The 17,291-nt window shown below is 43.7% G+C and overlaps 1 protein-coding gene across 1 annotated transcript in view; it reads left to right on the top strand.

Moving 5' to 3' along the window:
- Positions 1–17,291, top strand: part of NRK (Nik related kinase) — a 90,258-nt gene that overhangs the window by 51,697 nt on the left and 21,270 nt on the right. The window contains exons 16-23 of the mRNA XM_072334225.1: positions 4,082–4,213; positions 4,941–5,008; positions 6,567–6,682; positions 9,290–9,387; positions 10,405–10,523; positions 12,943–13,036; positions 15,878–16,051; positions 16,858–16,987. Of these exons, the coding sequence (XP_072190326.1) occupies positions 4,082–4,213; positions 4,941–5,008; positions 6,567–6,682; positions 9,290–9,387; positions 10,405–10,523; positions 12,943–13,036; positions 15,878–16,051; positions 16,858–16,987 (931 nt within the window). The remainder of the gene's footprint in view (positions 1–4,081; positions 4,214–4,940; positions 5,009–6,566; positions 6,683–9,289; positions 9,388–10,404; positions 10,524–12,942; positions 13,037–15,877; positions 16,052–16,857; positions 16,988–17,291) is intronic.

The following is a 17,291-nucleotide window of genomic DNA, read 5'->3' as shown; positions in this document are numbered from 1 at the left end:
ACACTAACTGTACAGAGAGGAGTCCTGCCCTGTTATCGTATCACTTTGTGGGTGAAAGGAGCTGCATCCTGGCATGGCTATGACCGTGCCTCCCACACTGCCCAGGATATGTCACTTTGTCCCTTTGCACCTTGTTGGGGCTTCTCTATTTGGTCGCACTTCTCCCAGCTGTTCAGGGAGTGGTAAGGGACAAAGTGATGAAGGAGTTTATCACCCGCTTTCACATTCCTTGACAGAAACATAAAAAAGGTTTAACGCTATGTTAAGTAATAGTGTTACTTAGGGATAGTAGCAGGCAGCAATTTATAGTCATTACTGTGTGATTTCGCTTCCTGCTGGCAGCTGCCCTGTTACCCACGCACAGGTCGATGATCCAGCAGGTAGGGACCATGTGGACAGGGAGAAGCCAATCCGTGGTTTTACCTGCTGTGTTAGCATGGAAACCAGATGAACTTCAGTGGGCAATTTATAAATCTTCTTAAGGGTTGTGTTTCATTCTGCTGCCTGGCAGCAGCTGTTGATGCTAATAGCTGTGTTGGGAAACGCTGCCTGCGTTAACTTCATAAAGTGAGAAGGCGATATGAGTGATGGGCCAGTTAGTCACCTGGAGATGAAAAGTCTTGCAGCAATATACTTGCAGAGTGCAGTACGTGGGTGCCCTGTTGATTTAAAGTAAAAGTGAACCGCAGAGTTAAAATGCAGGCTGAATTCATCACAGATGTCTGCGCTGAGGAACTGCCAGCCATGTTTGAGAGGGAGGAATCATCTGTCATCACTACTCCGCTCAGGCAAAAAGACTTCTTATTCTAAATGATCCCATCCTACAAGATTGTATGGCACCGCCCAGGTCCCCGAACCTCTCTCCCAACAATCTCACTGGAAATCCTAATGCAGATCCTGAGGGGCAGCGAGCATAGTTTCTTAGCATCTTTTACTCTGTCTGGTGAGGGAAATGTGATATATTCCCAGGTCAGAGCATCCCATTTCCACTTGCTTTTTACCTGTTCTGCCTCTGACGAGCTGCAGTACAGTGGGCGATGGGTCTCTCTGGCAGTGAGATGAGCCGTTCTGGTCAGCCCATGGGATTCACAGGCTGTGAATAGAGTCACTGGGTCTGTCTGTCTGCCCTGAGTAGGAGAGAGATTTGGCTCACACCTGGAAGGGACTCCTTTTTTTAACCGACTCTTCTGTTTGTCTGTTAGTTGGATTTGCTATCTAGTTCTCTACTGTCTGGAGTAATGCAGCAAAAATAGAACAAGAAACCTAACGGTATTAGAATAATTAGCTGTGCATTAGGTCATTGATTGACTCAGTATCCCAGATCTATTCATAAGTTTAATGCAGTCCTTCTCCTTATGCTGTTTTGTAATAGTAGTTGCACATATCTACTCCCTTATGAAGAGTCAACTCAAAATCATAGCTTGGATGTCCCCAAAAAGGACAGCCTCTCTTTTTAAAACGTCTTGTTCCTAAATCCTCTTGATCTAATTGGTCTTTTGTACTATATAGCCTTACTGTTGTTAGGAAGCAGTAGGTCTTTTGCCTGAGCTCTGTGAGGTGTACCTTTGTGGTTTGAAGGCACCTGGTAGTTAACATGTTGGCTCCTTGCACTTTCTGTGCACCAGAGGAGCAGCTCTTCTTTTAGTACTACGTAGAATAAAAACAGTTCAAGGTTCAAGTCTGTGTAGTTTAGATTCATTATTTGGTGCATTTTTATTGTGTTTTTTTTTTTTCACTGTACAAATAATTTTATCTGTAGAAGCTTAAGAGCATGCCAGACACTGTGATTTTGGGGTTATCTAAGACATTTTCACTTTGCTTTGGAGTTGTACAATCTTTTAAGTCCAACAGAATCATAGAATGGTTTTGGTTGGAAGGGACCTTTAAGATCATTTAGTTCCAGCCCTCCTGCTGCAGGCAGGGACACCTCCCTCCAGACCAGGTTACTCACAGCCCTGTTCAGCCCAGAAAATCATCCCAGAAACAGGCAGCCCATCTCAGCTTTACAGGGAAGTGGGGAACTGGGCTGTCCCTGCCAAATGGGTACCATCTGCACAGGGCACCTTTGTATTTTAGAGTTTCTCAGTCACTTAAATTGTGATTCAGTGAAGCTCATCCCTACTTTAAAGCAGGAGCAGTTTTCTGGTGCGCTGCAGGGCTCCAAAGCTGGAACTCAGGAAGAAATTTAAGTATCTTGTTGAAAAACTGAGCAGGAAAAATATCTTCCTATATTCTGATAATAATATACTTGCTATAAAAGCTGTTCCTGCCCCTAAGATGAGTCACTTGAAGGGAACACTTTGCTGTTAAAATAATTCTGGTTAACTAAAAGCTATTATTAGCAGCAGTCATGTTGGACAAAAAAGGTGGTTTTGACAAAATGCAAGGACACGGATTATGAGACGTTGTAACTGCTGAAAAAGCTGTTTTCCTTCAAGGGAGCCCACAGAACTTGTTATCCCCAAAAGGCAGCAGAAGCACCTGAATATTTAACCAGGCAGACTCCTCAGAAGTGTCTTTCTGCAGCTGACTTGTCCTTGCTGGACTCAGAGGTTGTGATGGGACATCTGAGTGGTTATTTGACATCTTCAAAGAGTTTCAGAAGTTTCAAAGTATGGTATTTAAGTGGTTTTAGAGTTGTGGGAGTTTGTGCTTCTGTTTCATTATGGAAAACCTGCATGCGGTCCTGTTACTCTACACTATTTTTTAATAGTGTGAATATATTCTCTTAAAAGTGAGCTACATACTGGGGAGCTAATTCTCGTGCATTTAAACTTGGATGCAGACAAAAATTCCCAGCCTCTTTCTTTGTACTTGGGGCTGCAAGGCTGCTAGTTTGCAGTGCATCTGAGGCAAGGGGCCTCCCATGCTGGTGTGTGGAGCCAGGTCGGCCAAGCTGGGGGGGGGTCCATGGGGAACCCTGCTCCCGCTTTGCATGCCAAGGGGAAGCACCAAGTGGCACAGCTTCAGGCACTTCTCCGCTGTCTGTCTATTTCTGTCACATTCCTTTGGTTCTGGCATAGGAGTCCCTCCGGATGGACCCATCTCACACTCCATTTCCATGTTTTCTGCCTCAGTCTCGTGTCCAAGAAGATTTCTCATTTCAGGGAGGATCAGTGCATTCAGTTGACGTTTTTAGCTCTTTTCCTTTCTTCCCCTTCGGAAGACTCGAGTGTGATAGATTATTAATGTGTAGAATTCAAGGGAACTTTCCTTATTTATGTGTTTATTTCAATACAGGAAGTTAGAGGAACAACTCTTGAGTATTTTAGATTGAGTGGTACACTGCTTACCTTCTGTTCCATTGCTCCTCCCTTCACCCAAATTAGGGCATTTTCTATTCTGTTACCCCACCCTGACACCACTGAAGGCAGCTTTTCAACATAGGTGATCTCAGTGGGGGCACGGGGACATGACTGTGCATGAGGTGTAGTGCGGGCATAGTTTCTAATTTCTTTCTTCGTGCAGTCTCAGGTTTTCTTCCTTTTAGACACTTGTACATCTGTTACAAAGGGGGGCCAGGGCACCCTGTAACTGCTGGAGAGTTGGAAGCACTTCCAGTTGGCAGCTTGTCTGAATTGACTGTGGATGGATAGTGGGCTTGCAGAGACAATTTTGGAAGGGAGCATCTAACTTAGGGGAGATGGATTTACGCTATGATTATAATATCTCAGTTCTGAAATGTAAGTATTGGTTAGGATCGAATGAAGTATGCGTAGCTGTAATTTTTGTGTCGCTTGGTTAAACAGTTCTGTGTGCATCACCAATAGCATGTTAGCACCTCCACAGATAGAACGGTACAAGATATATGTACAGCATGTTTTTATATATACATTATATGTATATATGTGCATTATGTTTTTAATATATTGTGCCCTTCACCTTGAAATGTTTGTACCTAACAAGCTGGGAGTAAATAACTTTGCACCAAACAAGCTGAGTAGGGCTGGATCAAAACACAATCCTTGTTATGCATTTACTAAAAATTAGATCTCTCAGACAGAACCACTGATAACTGTTGGCACTGGGACACGTTGTATGGGATGAAGAAATACAATTCATTATTTTTCTTTGTTTCAAGTGTGACAATTTCCAGGCCAGTAAAGATGTGTACCACAGCAGCTCGCTGTCAGACATGGTGACCACACTAGTTGGCCTTGGACAGGATGATGTATTCTGGAGTGGGAGTCAAAGTGAAGAACAGCCCCCAAAGGTATGTAAGACTTGGGTGTTTGGCACTGTCTGCAGCTGCTAGCACTTGGCCCAGTTCCCCTGCACTCTGTGCTATCCACGTCCTTCACTTCATGAGTGCCATCACTTGTACAGTAATTGGGTCTCACTAATCCAGAAAGAAGACTCTATAGATTAGGGTTTGCTTCATTTCTGTGCACACCGTGGTTTGCTGCAGAAGAGCTCGTTAATTTCTATAGTTCGGGTGAAATTGTTGTTTTGTTTTGTGATTTTAAACTATTCCTAAGAATGAGGGTGTTTGTCTGGGATGTGTGTACGTGCATGTGTGTATTCATTTAATACTTTGCAGGTGGGTTGTATGCTTGTCTGTCCTTTTTCTCCTCCCCACTTTTCCCACCCCTTTTGATATGCACAGTTAGATAGCAATGCAGGGTGATCCACCACCTATGAAAAGCTGCATTAAGTGACTGCAGATGTGTTTCCCTTTCTGCTTTAAATATTGACCAAGAATAGTGCTGACTCCAGGAAAAGGTGCAAACCACTCACAGGCTGCACCCTAACAGATCGCAGTGCAAATTAGAAGGACCTGCTGTTAGCTTGCACCTGGAAGTGTTGATATGAAAGACAGCTCCCCAGGTCCCACTGAAACACTGTTCTTTTACGTCTCATTTTTGTATTGATGGAGTTAAATATTAAGATTATTAACTGAGTCCATCAGTGGCACTGAAATACTTGATTAAATCCTTAAGGTTCCAGAAAGGACAACCTCCAAATTTTACAGCAGGGATCAACCTGGCCAACAGAGATGCCATTCAAGGTAAGCTCTGAAGTATTTGGTTCTTATACTAATGCTGATTTTATTGCCAATAGGAAAACTGTAGCCAATTTATTTAAAACCAAAGGCATAAACTCAGTAAAACAAAAACTAACATGGGTTCATAACTTATTTAATGGCAGCTACAGTTATTTTGCCTTTTGCGTCAGTTTGTCCACTGGAGCATTCAAATTCCCTGATATTAAAGCTGACAGAAGCATGTGAGCTTTAATGACAGATGGACCCGATTTAAAGCCAGACAAACCTGTTGTAGATCTCCTCCTCCTTTTCACATATGGCAACTTTGTCTTCTAATGGAAAGCAGTATTTTTAATATATAAAGGCTGTTCTGCATCATCAGCCTGCTCAGCTTTTCAGACTGGTTTTCACACGAGTTCTTCATCCATTTGCCAGTTGTGTAGTGCAGCCATTTAACAGATGCTTGTCATCTGATGTTTTACTTTCCCTTCACATCAGGGCAAAGTGACTGCTGAGAGTGCAGGTTATGTGGGATACCAGCCTGTTGGCACCTGAGGGTGGCAGGAGTGGGTGCTACTGGTGGCTTGATCAGGCTGCTTTTGCAGATGCTCTGTGGCACATTAGCACCTGCACCGTTGTTGTGGAGGAATTCTGTGCCTGGATACTTTGCTAAGGGAGGCCGTGGCCCCAGCTCCCTGTCTAGGCACTGTAATTACAGCTTGTGGCTGTAGCTTTGATCTGCTTGATAGCAGCTTGTGCAGGCACATAGACTGTCTGTAGATGGATCTTGAATATTCTGGCAGTGTGCCCATCAGGTGAGTGTACTCTACATCCCAAAAGGAAGAACCAGGGATAGAGAGCTCAGCAGTATAGGGCAGCTGCCACAGGATGGCTAACCAGGGAACGTGAGGAACTGGGGTTGGAGAGATCTAGAAGGGAGGGAGTTTCAGCTGGCATAACCAAGTAGTGTGCAGCGCACTGGAATGGTTACTTCTGATGAGCCAAAGTCAGAAACATCACCTGAAATAACCTTCAAGTGAAGCCAAACCCTTAATAGATTCTGCTTTAAAATTATGGGAGGTAAAACCGAAAAGAAACATGTAGGTAAGCCATAGTGCTATGAGTGAAGTGCTTCTTAGCCTGCGGTTGATGGATGCACCTCACTTTTGACTTGCAAGCTTGGCAGCTTGTTTTACTGCCTTACGCATTCCTTCTTCCATTGGTAAGGGTGATGATGCAGGAGATGGGTGGAGCAGGTATCACCATTTGCAAAAACCATGAGATTTGGAGTCAGGAGTGAGGCTGATCTGTAGAGGCCAAGGGAGAATTATATGGAGTAGGGTATTTAGCAGTGACTTGGGGCACTGCATTCTCTCAGACTTAATGCCCAGACGGAACTACCCCCTCCATCTTCTCTGGTTACTGGGTACCCTCTAGAGCACCAAGGAATAGAAAGTTTTTGTATAGAGGCTACTTTATCAAACACTGACATCAGAGAACTTGGTTCCATGGCCTAGGAGGTGCATTTTGGTTGTGTTCCTAAATACAAATAGCCTGATATGCTTTCTGTTTTTCTGATCAGTAACAGCCATCAGTTGTCCCCTGGGGGACACGCTCTGAAGCTCAACAGCAGCAGCAGCACTGCTGGCCACAAGCCGTGGGAGATGGCATCTCATCAGAACAGCCGATCCACCTCAGGTGATTCCCAATTCAATGGTTCATCTGTCAAAACTTGCCAAGTTCCTTCACATAAAAAAATAGACTTGTCTGGAGTGTGGGGTGTTATGTTTTTGTGGGTTGGTTTGTTTGTGTAAATGAGGTCTTCTGGTGGTATTAATATAAATACTTCCTTTTTTTGAGTCAATAAGTGACTACAGACTTATTTCCATACAAAAAATAATAACAACAACAACAGTAATAATAATAATTACTTCAATTAAGGAGTGAAAAAAATAGCTCTCTTGGACATTCTGACACTACTGAAACTCAGCAAAGCTGAACTTAGGGATACACAGATCTAATTCAGTGCTAATGCTCACCCATCGTCATTTTCTTCATTAGCCATTTTTTGCATTGCTCACTAATGAGATGATATAGATGAGCAGTTATTGCACATCTATGTTTCTGCACTTTAGTATTGTGCTGCCTGACAGAAGCCTAAGGAAGTGTAAGACTCTCCGTTCAGCATCTTGCAAAACATTCTTCCTCTAATTTGCAGAAAGACAGTGGAACTGGGGGAAAAAAAGGCACAAGAAGTTAGAAGGTGGAGATAACCTCATTCAGCGTTTTGTAAGATATCTCAATATCAGTAGTAGCAGTGGAAGAAGGCAGAGGCCTCACTGATGGTTGCACAGACTTTTTGCAGTACATGCTCTGGTTCCTGAGTCCTGAGCTGAAACTGGGGCAAAAGGGGACGTGAAGCAGAAATGGAAGGCTTTGTTCCTCCATTGCTCTTCCTCTAATGCCTTTTCCGTGGGTCAGCTCTAGGACAGTTTCTTGTGTAGCTCTTTTCAAAACAGTATTTTAGAGCACTTTGCATCCGGGTTGATGCAGATGGGTGACATGGGGAATCACGCCCAGTTCAAGGCAGGGTGGATGCTAAAATTGTTCTGAAACCACAGCAGTGAGCTGCTGAGGTCATTTATTTTTAAACTGAGGTTCACATTGTTAATTTGCAAACCCCTGATAAATGCAGAACAAATTGCTTATTTATTACATTTACACAACCAAGCCAATTTTGCTTTCCCTAACCATACAGGGTAGGAAGCGTTGCTTCAAGTGAAAACCAGAGCACAGTTTAAACTGCTTGGGGTTTGTTTCTTTTTGCTCTTATGTCATTTTATGTTTGAATAATAGCATGATGATGAGCAACGAGCAGCAGCCCAGCTCAACTTTGCAGTGCCTGCATGATGTGTAACTCCTGTGCTATTTTGGCATGGGGAAATGAAAACCTCACTAGCCTTGGAAAGAATAGAAAACCTCCCTTGTGGTTTAAACTGTCTCCTCAGGTTCTTAAGTGTCATGAAATTACAGCTAGTTCTGGCATATGGTGTTCCAGAGTTTGTTGCTTTCCCAAACCCACAGGGACAGTGAAATGTGCAGGAAAGGCCTATAAATACTTTAAAACTAATATTGCCGCTGAGTTGCTTAGGTACTCATTGACCAATAAGGAATTCTGAATTTTAAAAGCTTTGCAAAATGCACAAATGCATGAAGCGGCTGTGATAAAAATAGCTAAATTAACAAATACCATTCTTAATTTGCTTGAGCCTGAATTCTCCCCCCTGACCTGGGAAGGAGTCCTGTCAGTAGCAGTGGGGTGGTCTTGGAGGAAACTGCTGAATGAGGCACGTGTGTGCCACTGGGAAGGCAGGGGCACCTCTGCCCTTCTACTCTTCTCTTGTCTCACAGTTTGCATTCAGAAGGCGGCATCCCTCCAGATAGCTTTGCTGGGTGTATTGAAAGGGAAGTTTCTCTTTATCACTTGCAAGAATCCCTCTTCAGAGGGCAGCAGCACCTGCAGGAGCCTTGGCTCCATTATGTGGGCATTCAGTAGCCGTGCAGACATGATATGCTGCACCTGGGGGAAAGAGCAATGCCACAGCTTCCCCATCACCAGGGTCTGACCTTGATGGTGTCATGAGGTGCTGCGTGGGTGCAGGCTATCACTGCCCACTTCTCCATGGGGCTGAGTGGAAGTGGGGGCCTTTGAGTCCAAGATGCATAGGGGAAGCGGGGACAGAAACATGACACTCCCTGTGCTGCTGTGGGAAACAGTGAATCCTCTTCTGCTTTCAGCCCGATGCTGTGCTGAGGAGAGGGGAGTTCAGTGCAGTTGTTTGCCCCAGGCCCCGGGGTTTAGCCTCTGTCTGCAGGCATGGGGATGCAGCTGGGTGGCACCTCTGGTGTGAGGCTGTGTCCAGCAGCTGCTGTGCGATGAGCCGCCCCTCAGTGCAAGGATCAGTGGAAGGCATTAGAATGCCTTCACCCTTTGCCCTTGCAAGCCTTCTTCTAGTCCATAGAAATGCTGCTGGTGTACAGTGAGGGTGTTGCCACAGTTTTGTTCTGCTGGTCCTGCTTGTGCAGCATGAATCTGGACCTGTACCAATTAATAGAATTGTGGCATCCAGAACCGCCAGGAAACACGAAAAGGATTCTGTTTCTAGCCAACAGGAAAAAGAGGAAACCAAGTTTCTTAGCAGATATTGTTGCCTGCCTTGGGTAGTAACTCTGCATGCTTGTCTTATGGATTCTCTCTTTCACCTTCTTCTGCACACACATTTATAAGAAGTAATTTCTTTTCAGGGAATCCAGGACCTGCCAAGGGAGAGAATGCTTTGTCGCAGAACCACATGCAGCTGCATAAGAAGCCTGAAAAAGTTTCTCATCTGGGCCAGATGGCAGTAGGTTCTTCTGTAACTGCTTTGTCTGATCTACGCATGGTTTTCACTAAGGGCACACTTATGTAGACAACTCTTATGTTGATGTGAGCTGGCTACTGCCTTCCTACCAACATCTGCCTCTGATGTCATGGGCCAATATCATAACATAGGAGGCATTATTTTGGAGTAGGCCTCATAAAATGTATAATATTGCTAATGTATGTAAGTAACAAAACATTTTAATTTTTAATATTTGTTATTAAAACATAAAAAAGGAGAGCACTAAGACCATAAAAATAGTGGGATGTTTGACCCAGCCTTGTGAAACTAATGCATTGCTCTGGTTTGATGGCCGTGGTTCCAATTATTACTGAGGTCTCAAGGTGCTCATGAGAGAATTTTGATGAAATTTCATTTTTCCTGTGCTTCATCCTTGAAAACGGTTGTTCCGCAATGTACATAGTGCCAGAAAGCAGGACTGTGAAGTGAGGGATGTTTCTCTTTGCTAACACGGGGCTTAGGAAAGTCCAATAGAGGGACATGATCAGATTTTTGAGTTGAATGTCTGATAGCAACTCTGTCCACTCCGTTTGGAAATGTGCAGGTCGTGTATTTATGCTGTCTGAAAAGGGAGTCGCACATACACCAAAAAAGGATAATTTTTTTTGTAATGTTGAAACTTATTCTCAAATTCCTTTATCACAATGGTTGCTATGACTTAAATTAGTCCTGGTTTCAGCCCAGGTAGGGTTAACAGCACACTGATGGTCTGTCACTGCTGAGCGATGGATTCACGCTGGCCACTGCCAAAATGGAGCAGGGCAGGGGTGGGCTGTACTGCAAGCCATACTAGGCTTAGAACATTCTCCTGTGTGAAGTACAAACTTGTGATGGACCAAGAAAAGCATCAGCATCTTAATAAAGCTTTTGGTATGGAAATTACAATAGCTAAATTTGCCAGGACAGTGTGATCTTGCACATGCTGTTCAGTGATGTGTTCTTGCTTGAGAAAAACTGACCTGAGTTTTCTCTATTCAGAGCCCATGTTCCTTTGCCAAGGGGAAGGACAGTGCCAATTTGTTCTTGAAAGCAGCAGAATATTCCTCGTCCAGTGACGAAGTCAGCAGTAGTGACGAAGATGACACGAACCACACGAGGTTGGCGCGATTTATCTTCTCTTTCTTCCTTTTTATTACACACTTAAAAATAACTGGAAAAAAAGTTGGCATACATAAATACCTCCCCTCTGAAATTGCTATCAGTCACTTATGTCAGCTGTAATTAAGTAGTTTAATCTCACTGTAATGAACTCCCGAGGGTAAATGTTTCCTCCATCAAATGTATGCAATGTAATAAGCTTTGATGACTTGCTGCCCTGGGACAATGAGGAGATGTCTCGTTTTAACTGAATATCAATAGGCAACACTTCTTTGGAGATTACTTCACATTGATCTACATTTAAATGGGATTTTTAAAGAAAAAAGGGAAAACCATATGACTTCGTGCTAAATACAGATTGCAGTACAAAAAGCGAGGCAAGCATGACCCTTTTATTCAAGCCCTGTTCACTCCAGTGGAATAATTACCACCAAAAAACTGATAATTTCACCTGGACTACTTAGAAAGGGGGTTTCTATAAAATCTGCTCTGTTTTTAATGTTATTTTGCACAATGGCTGCAGTTATTGTACGTGTGCTGTGGCTTCCACCAAGCTGATCTCACACAAACTGTTTCTCTCTATCCTTCCAGTTTCTCTTGATTTTGTGACTGACATCTTGTGGTGTTTTACCTGTCATGCAAAATGTGTATTCTGCTGTGAAATAATGGAGTGTAAATCTCTTGCTAGGCCGAGGTGATCAGTCAGTCAACCCTGCTGCCTGGAACAGCACACACACTTATTTTGTAGTATTAATGAGCAAAACTTCTCATTTCCTTGCAAAGGAGCTTCAGTTTAAAGAGTTCTAGGATTCACTTCAAAGTGCATGGCTATCCCAGCAAGCTCTCTAGGATGGGACATAATTGCACACGCAGTTTTGTCAGTCTTCAGGAGGAGATGCACAGATCTGTATCGCTGCTGGCAGGCTGCAGCATTAGCCTGATACCAGTCCTTACCACTGAACTGCTCTGAAGAAGGCAGAGCTTTTGCACCCACATATTGCTCCTGTATTTGCATTTCTGAAGTGCATTTTCAAAACTGAGAATGAGGAAGGAGAAGAAATATTGCAGTACACCTGAAAAATCTGTATTTATATTACAATGCCTTATTTTCTTACTGCTCCTCTTCCCAACCACTTTTTTGCCACTCTATAAAACGTTTTATTCACTGTAGGTCATAGAAGTCATCCGAGACCTTAGAAAGACTACAAAAATATACAGATTTGCCTTGCAGCAATGACTTTTGTTGCTTAAGTGTTTGGCTTTTATATCCCTGTATGCAGTAATGCACTTGAAGGTGTCTTGCTGCCTTTGGAAATCTGCATGTGTTGTTTGCGTCTCCTCTCTGCAGTCCCTTAAAGTAATGGTGTCAGCAGGCTGATCCCTGCCAGGTTTACCTTCTATACAAAGTGTCATCACGAGTCTTGCCTATTAGCGAAGGGACAGTGACTCTACCACTTCCCCGGGCAGCATCCTACCTGCCTGTGTAGCAGGTATAACACGTTAATGCTCATTTCTCCCACTCTTCCAGGAGTTCTCCTCCGATGCCTGCAATTTCCACAACCCCCCTTAAAAACACATTTCCTGTAGTTCATTTTGTATGGTTCAGTTTATTCTGCTCCTTGTTCACTGTTCATTACCAAATATAAATAAGGTGGCTGCAGGTGTGTGCTTTCCAGATAAGTACTTAGTTCCACCAACAGATGGGGAGATGGAGGTTGTTTTGGATCAGGACCATCCTTGATCCTAGTCCATGTCCTGCCATTCTTCCTATGTTTAGTATGCAAATGTTTACAACTCCCATAAGAAAAACAAAACAAAACAAACTAATGACACTCCTACTCCTTCACATTTGTCTTAAGACAGCAGCTCTGTCACCAAAACTCCTCTGCTGCACTTCAATGCATTGTAATGATAAATAAATAAAGGAATGTACATTAATAAATGGAATAAATAAGGTGTGGAATGGAAAAGCACAGAAGCGTGGCCAGAGCCTTTGAGGCAGTTCCACCTGGGTGAAAAAGAACACAGATAGCACTGCATGCGCAGAGCATGTCATGGGAAGTGCTTGCCATGGTCTCACTGTTTCTGTCAGTACCTGCTTCTGGTTGCTGTGGAAGGTACTGGACTCCATGGGTTTGTGGTCCCCATTCTGTCTCGGTGCTCCTGCTCAGAGCATCACTGTGCAGTGGGGATGCAGAGTGAAGCAGTGGCAGCAGGTTGTGGCAGCAGTGCTTGCCCCGCTTGTGGCCAGTGCTGGCTTTTAAGAGAGCAGGGTGGCTCAAGATTTGAATTTGTATATACGAAAGGGTTTTGTGCATTTGTTTTGTCCTTGTGTGTGTGTGTGTGTGTGATCTTGTTTTGATTTGTTTTTGTTTCTCCCCAAAGTAGTTCTGTTCATTAATTGGAGTTTGTTACCAGGCAACTGCTGAGCAGCAGAGTGGCAGATTTCTCAAGGACAAGAGTACCAGATGGAATTGAACTGAAACCCCAAAGCACCGTCACAGAACAGAAGGTAATTTGGCCATTTGTAAGGGGTGGGTACGGTGTGGGGAGTCACGTCGTTAATGTATGTGATAAGCACAGCATCCATTTCTCCTCGGCAGCATTTTTTGCTCTGAAATCCTACTCTGTCATATTAAATTATAGCTATAAGCCTTGAAAAATTGTGTACTGTTTCAGGTTTTGTGCTTCCTACAAGCACACTTACATCTCGGTACAAAATTGCACCTCTTATTTGTCCTTGTTATTGACCCGGTCATAGTTTCCGATGTCAACATATTTTGTGAAAGGCGCTTTGTAGGTTGCAGAAAGCAATGCTGTTAGTTACAGCACAGTGTGCTTTGTTGCTATTAGTGAAAATCTGGACCTTCTTTATCCCAATTTAAAGAGAAGTACCTCTTACTTCTTAAAATACTGCTGAAAGAGGGGGAAAACCCTTCATCCTTCCCTGTAGGCTTAGCAAAAATACACATCCTCTCATATGCCATGTTTAGGTTTTTTCCTGTCTGTAGTTTGTAGCAGAGACCTTAAGTTATGTGGATTTTCCCATGATAAATAGTGCAGGAAAGATGAAGACAAAGCAGAACACTGTTCTTTGTGGCTGAAAACAAAAAGTAGAGTAATAAGATTTGATCTCAACCTCAGAGCATTTCCCACATATTTCTGGGTGTATTCTCATTTCACAGATAAGAAAAGTAAATTGCCACAAAACTGGTATTTTCTAGAGCTGCTTGTGTGAGCTGCAACAGAGCTAGGAAGAAAAAGTTGTTTCCTGTGCCTCTGGTATTTCTAAGCTTCAGATCAGAGTGAAATCCACCCAGGCTGGAGAAGAAGTTCCACTTCACCAGCGTCCCATCATCCTTGGGCAGGAAGGGCCCTGCTTTGGAGAAGGAATTATAAGCAGGGTACCAGGCTGAGCCAGGATCTTAGCAGTCTGTGATGTTCATCCTCCTCAACCTGGTATTAGCCTAACCCATTAGTTTTGATGCTTATTGTTCTGAACCAGAAATGAGAATAATCCTGGTTATCATTTCAGAGTAGCAGCATGATGGGAAGGGTTGTACTGCATTTAATAATTTCCCTTTCACAGTACTTCTGTCTTCATCTATGTGGGGGTGAAGGAAAAGCAATACCAGCCCCAGGCCATCTCCAGCTCCCTTGTGCAGTGCCAGAGCTCTTTCCTGGCTCTTCAGCTTCAACTTTCCCATGTTTTCTCATGTCAGAAATAGTCCAACTTCTGTTTCCTGGGTGCTGGGCATGGGCTGCTTGAGGGTGAAGTGAAAGAGATTCAAGTTGAGAGTGGAGAAGAATGGAGTGGAGAGGTCATGTTTTCTGGTGGGTTTGGGGGAAATGACCCCAGAAGGACAGATTGATAACTCCCACCTCTCCTCACCTATCTCTCTAATGCCTCTCAATCTATTCTTTTTAAGTTGGATAGGCAAGGCAGAAGGGGTGTAGAAGTTGCCCTTTATGATAAGATATATATGAAGAGTTATATATATATATGTGAAGAGTTGCCTCTGAGAAACAGATATAACCAGGTTGAGAGCGTGTGGATTAAAACTAGGGACCAGACCAATAACAGTTAACTGGTGGCTGAGATCTACTACAGGCTGCCTGGCCAAGACGCAAGTTGACAAGAGGTGGATTTGGACAATCCTAAGGTCCTTTCCAACCTAAGCCAATTCTGTGATTTTCATGGAATCTTGTCCATTCCTCCTACCTCTGTGTCACCAACCACTGCCACCACGTCTCCAGCATCCCTTTTCCTGGCCCATTGTGAAGCAATTTGGGTATACCACGCTTCCCAAATGATTCAAATGGGGGTTTGGCTCAGTTCAGCTGAACCTGACTTGGAACTGAATTTAAAAGTGCCATACTGGTTTGATACCCTGAACTCAAATACAGACATATATTTTACTGTTGCTTTTTTAAATATAAGAGCTAAAACGTGCAAATGCTTACACTATCAGTTGTATTCCTAGTTGATGTGGCGGGAAAGTCACAGACTCCATTGCTGGTGCAGAACGAAGACCTTTATTGCAGGTGCTCACCACCTTTTATACCCACACAACAACCCCTTGGTCACATGTAACAACCAGGTGCCTCATGCGTGCTTACACCTGATGCAAGTAGCTGCCAAGCTTGTTTACTCGTTTGCAAGGTCTTTTGTTTATAATGTCTTTCTTTGTCCCACAAGTTGATTAGTTGGCTTTTAAAAGGAAACATCTTTCATTCAGAGTTTTGTACTATTCTTTTTAAATATATTGGCCAGCAGTATATTTTCTTTCTCACAGCTTGCATAATATTTCCTTGAAGCTAGTGGGATCCTCCAAGGAGTGCCACAGTACAAAAACTCATTGTGCTGGAAATGCTGGTACTGGATCCTACTAAATGTGGTTGTTCAAAAATAAGGTCTCTGAATTCAGTCAGTGTAGAGCAGCAATGAAGTGAATGTTGAGGGTCTTTACTATAAACTATATGTAGGTCCTGAGTTGAGAGGTACCTACTTCTGAACATAGTAGAGGTCTAGTCTGTAATGCTAAGGCAAGTCATTTGATCCTGTGTCATGTGCCTCTGAGGATGCAGTTCTTTCCTTGAGGTAAATAGATGACTAACATTTGTGGAGCACTTCAGAAGTAGAAACCAGTATTCACATCTCAGGTGTTCACCACATGCTTTTAAGTTACCCCCCTTCTAAATCTTTCTGTAGGGTTTGTGTTTACCCAGTGCATCATGCAGAGCACTCCTACTCACTCATATTCTCATTATTTGTTGTCCTAATTAACAGGAGGTGCACAGAGCATTCAAAGAAAACCAAATGTGGACTTTACCTGTGTTTTCTCATGTGCAGGATCAGGTTTTAGGGAAACAAATTTCAAGCACCCAAGAAGGCCTCTGGAGCATAAACAACCAGAACTATCTCCTGCCAGATCTTCTCCAGCAAAGCCAAATTTCAAATGCTGCTGTGAACCCACCAAAAGTGCCACTGACTAACCAGGAACCTCAGAACAAATCTCTGAGTAAGGTATGAGATACATTTATAGGACGAATGAATTGTACCACCATTTCCCTCCAGCCCACGGGAGTCATTGAGTGCTGTTTACATTTATCTATCCTGTATCTTTCTGCAGGAAGATTTTCCACCACACCCCTTCTTGTCTCTAAGAGTTTTATCTAGGGGACTGATAAGAAACCTTTATTTCCATATCAACCTTTGTTATTCAATGTTTTTGTCCCTCTTTCCACCTCCCCCCTTTCCACAAGCTAGAGGGGCCTGTACCGTGCTCCCTTCCCTGCCTACATCAGTAGCACAGCATGCCGTGTCTGTGGATTGCTTTCTAGCCCAGTGTCAGGTGACTGCAGAAGGCACAGACCAGAGCGGCATGCCTTGAGCAGAGCTGTGATACCACTGTGAGCACAGGGGGCTCTGCTGGGGAGAAGTGTGGCACTGGAAGCAGTTCACAGCTCTCTCATGAGGCACACCCTGAACTGCCTTATCTGAGGCAACAGGTTGTTCCTTGCTGCACAGAGGTTTAAGCAGTGCTCTATTGCAGACAAAGACAGCAAGGAGTGATAAATGTGTGTGGAAGTTCCTGTGGGGACCAGTTACTTCATTGCAGTGCACTGCCCGATCAAAATGTTGACAGGACTCCCAGCTCAGGCTTCTTCTTGTCACTTGATTTGTACCATCCATCTACTGCTCTAAGCACGCTCATCACATCTAATTATGTCACATACCATTTCATCTGAACCTCAGAGGCACCTGCATTGCTGTGTGCGGTCTGCTCCCTAGTGACATCTTCCTGAAGCAGCTCTTGTGTTTCATTGTAGACCCCATCCACTGAAAGCACACCTTCAAAGAGCAGCACATCATCTACAACATCATTCACTTCATTCATAGATCCTCGACTTCTGCCCATCACCCCTCCTACCAGCCCGGTAGGACCTCCCTGTAGTTCCTGTGAGTATTCTTTACAAAATCTCCTTCCTGACTTTTTCTTTTCTTTTTTTGGAGGGGAGATGGATGAGGCGAAGGGTGGGGAGAACATGATTGCTTGGCAGTAATAAAACTGTTAACAACACCTGCAGAAACTTACACTCCGCATTAATATGAATTTCAGTGTCTTGCTTCTGCCCTTCTCCCAGATGCGGTTTGCTCTGCTCCACCTCACTGGCTCGGGAATGTGCAAGTTTTCCGTATGTGTGGTCTTCTCTCTGGTTATGTAATGCTCCCCAAGTGTGTTTTCTTACCTCTCTGGACTTGT

Source organism: Excalfactoria chinensis, chromosome 4 (genome assembly GCF_039878825.1).
Source record: "Excalfactoria chinensis isolate bCotChi1 chromosome 4, bCotChi1.hap2, whole genome shotgun sequence".
In the NCBI taxonomy this organism is placed as follows: Eukaryota; Metazoa; Chordata; class Aves; order Galliformes; family Phasianidae; genus Excalfactoria; species Excalfactoria chinensis.
This window is presented reverse-complemented; position numbering and strand designations above follow the sequence as displayed.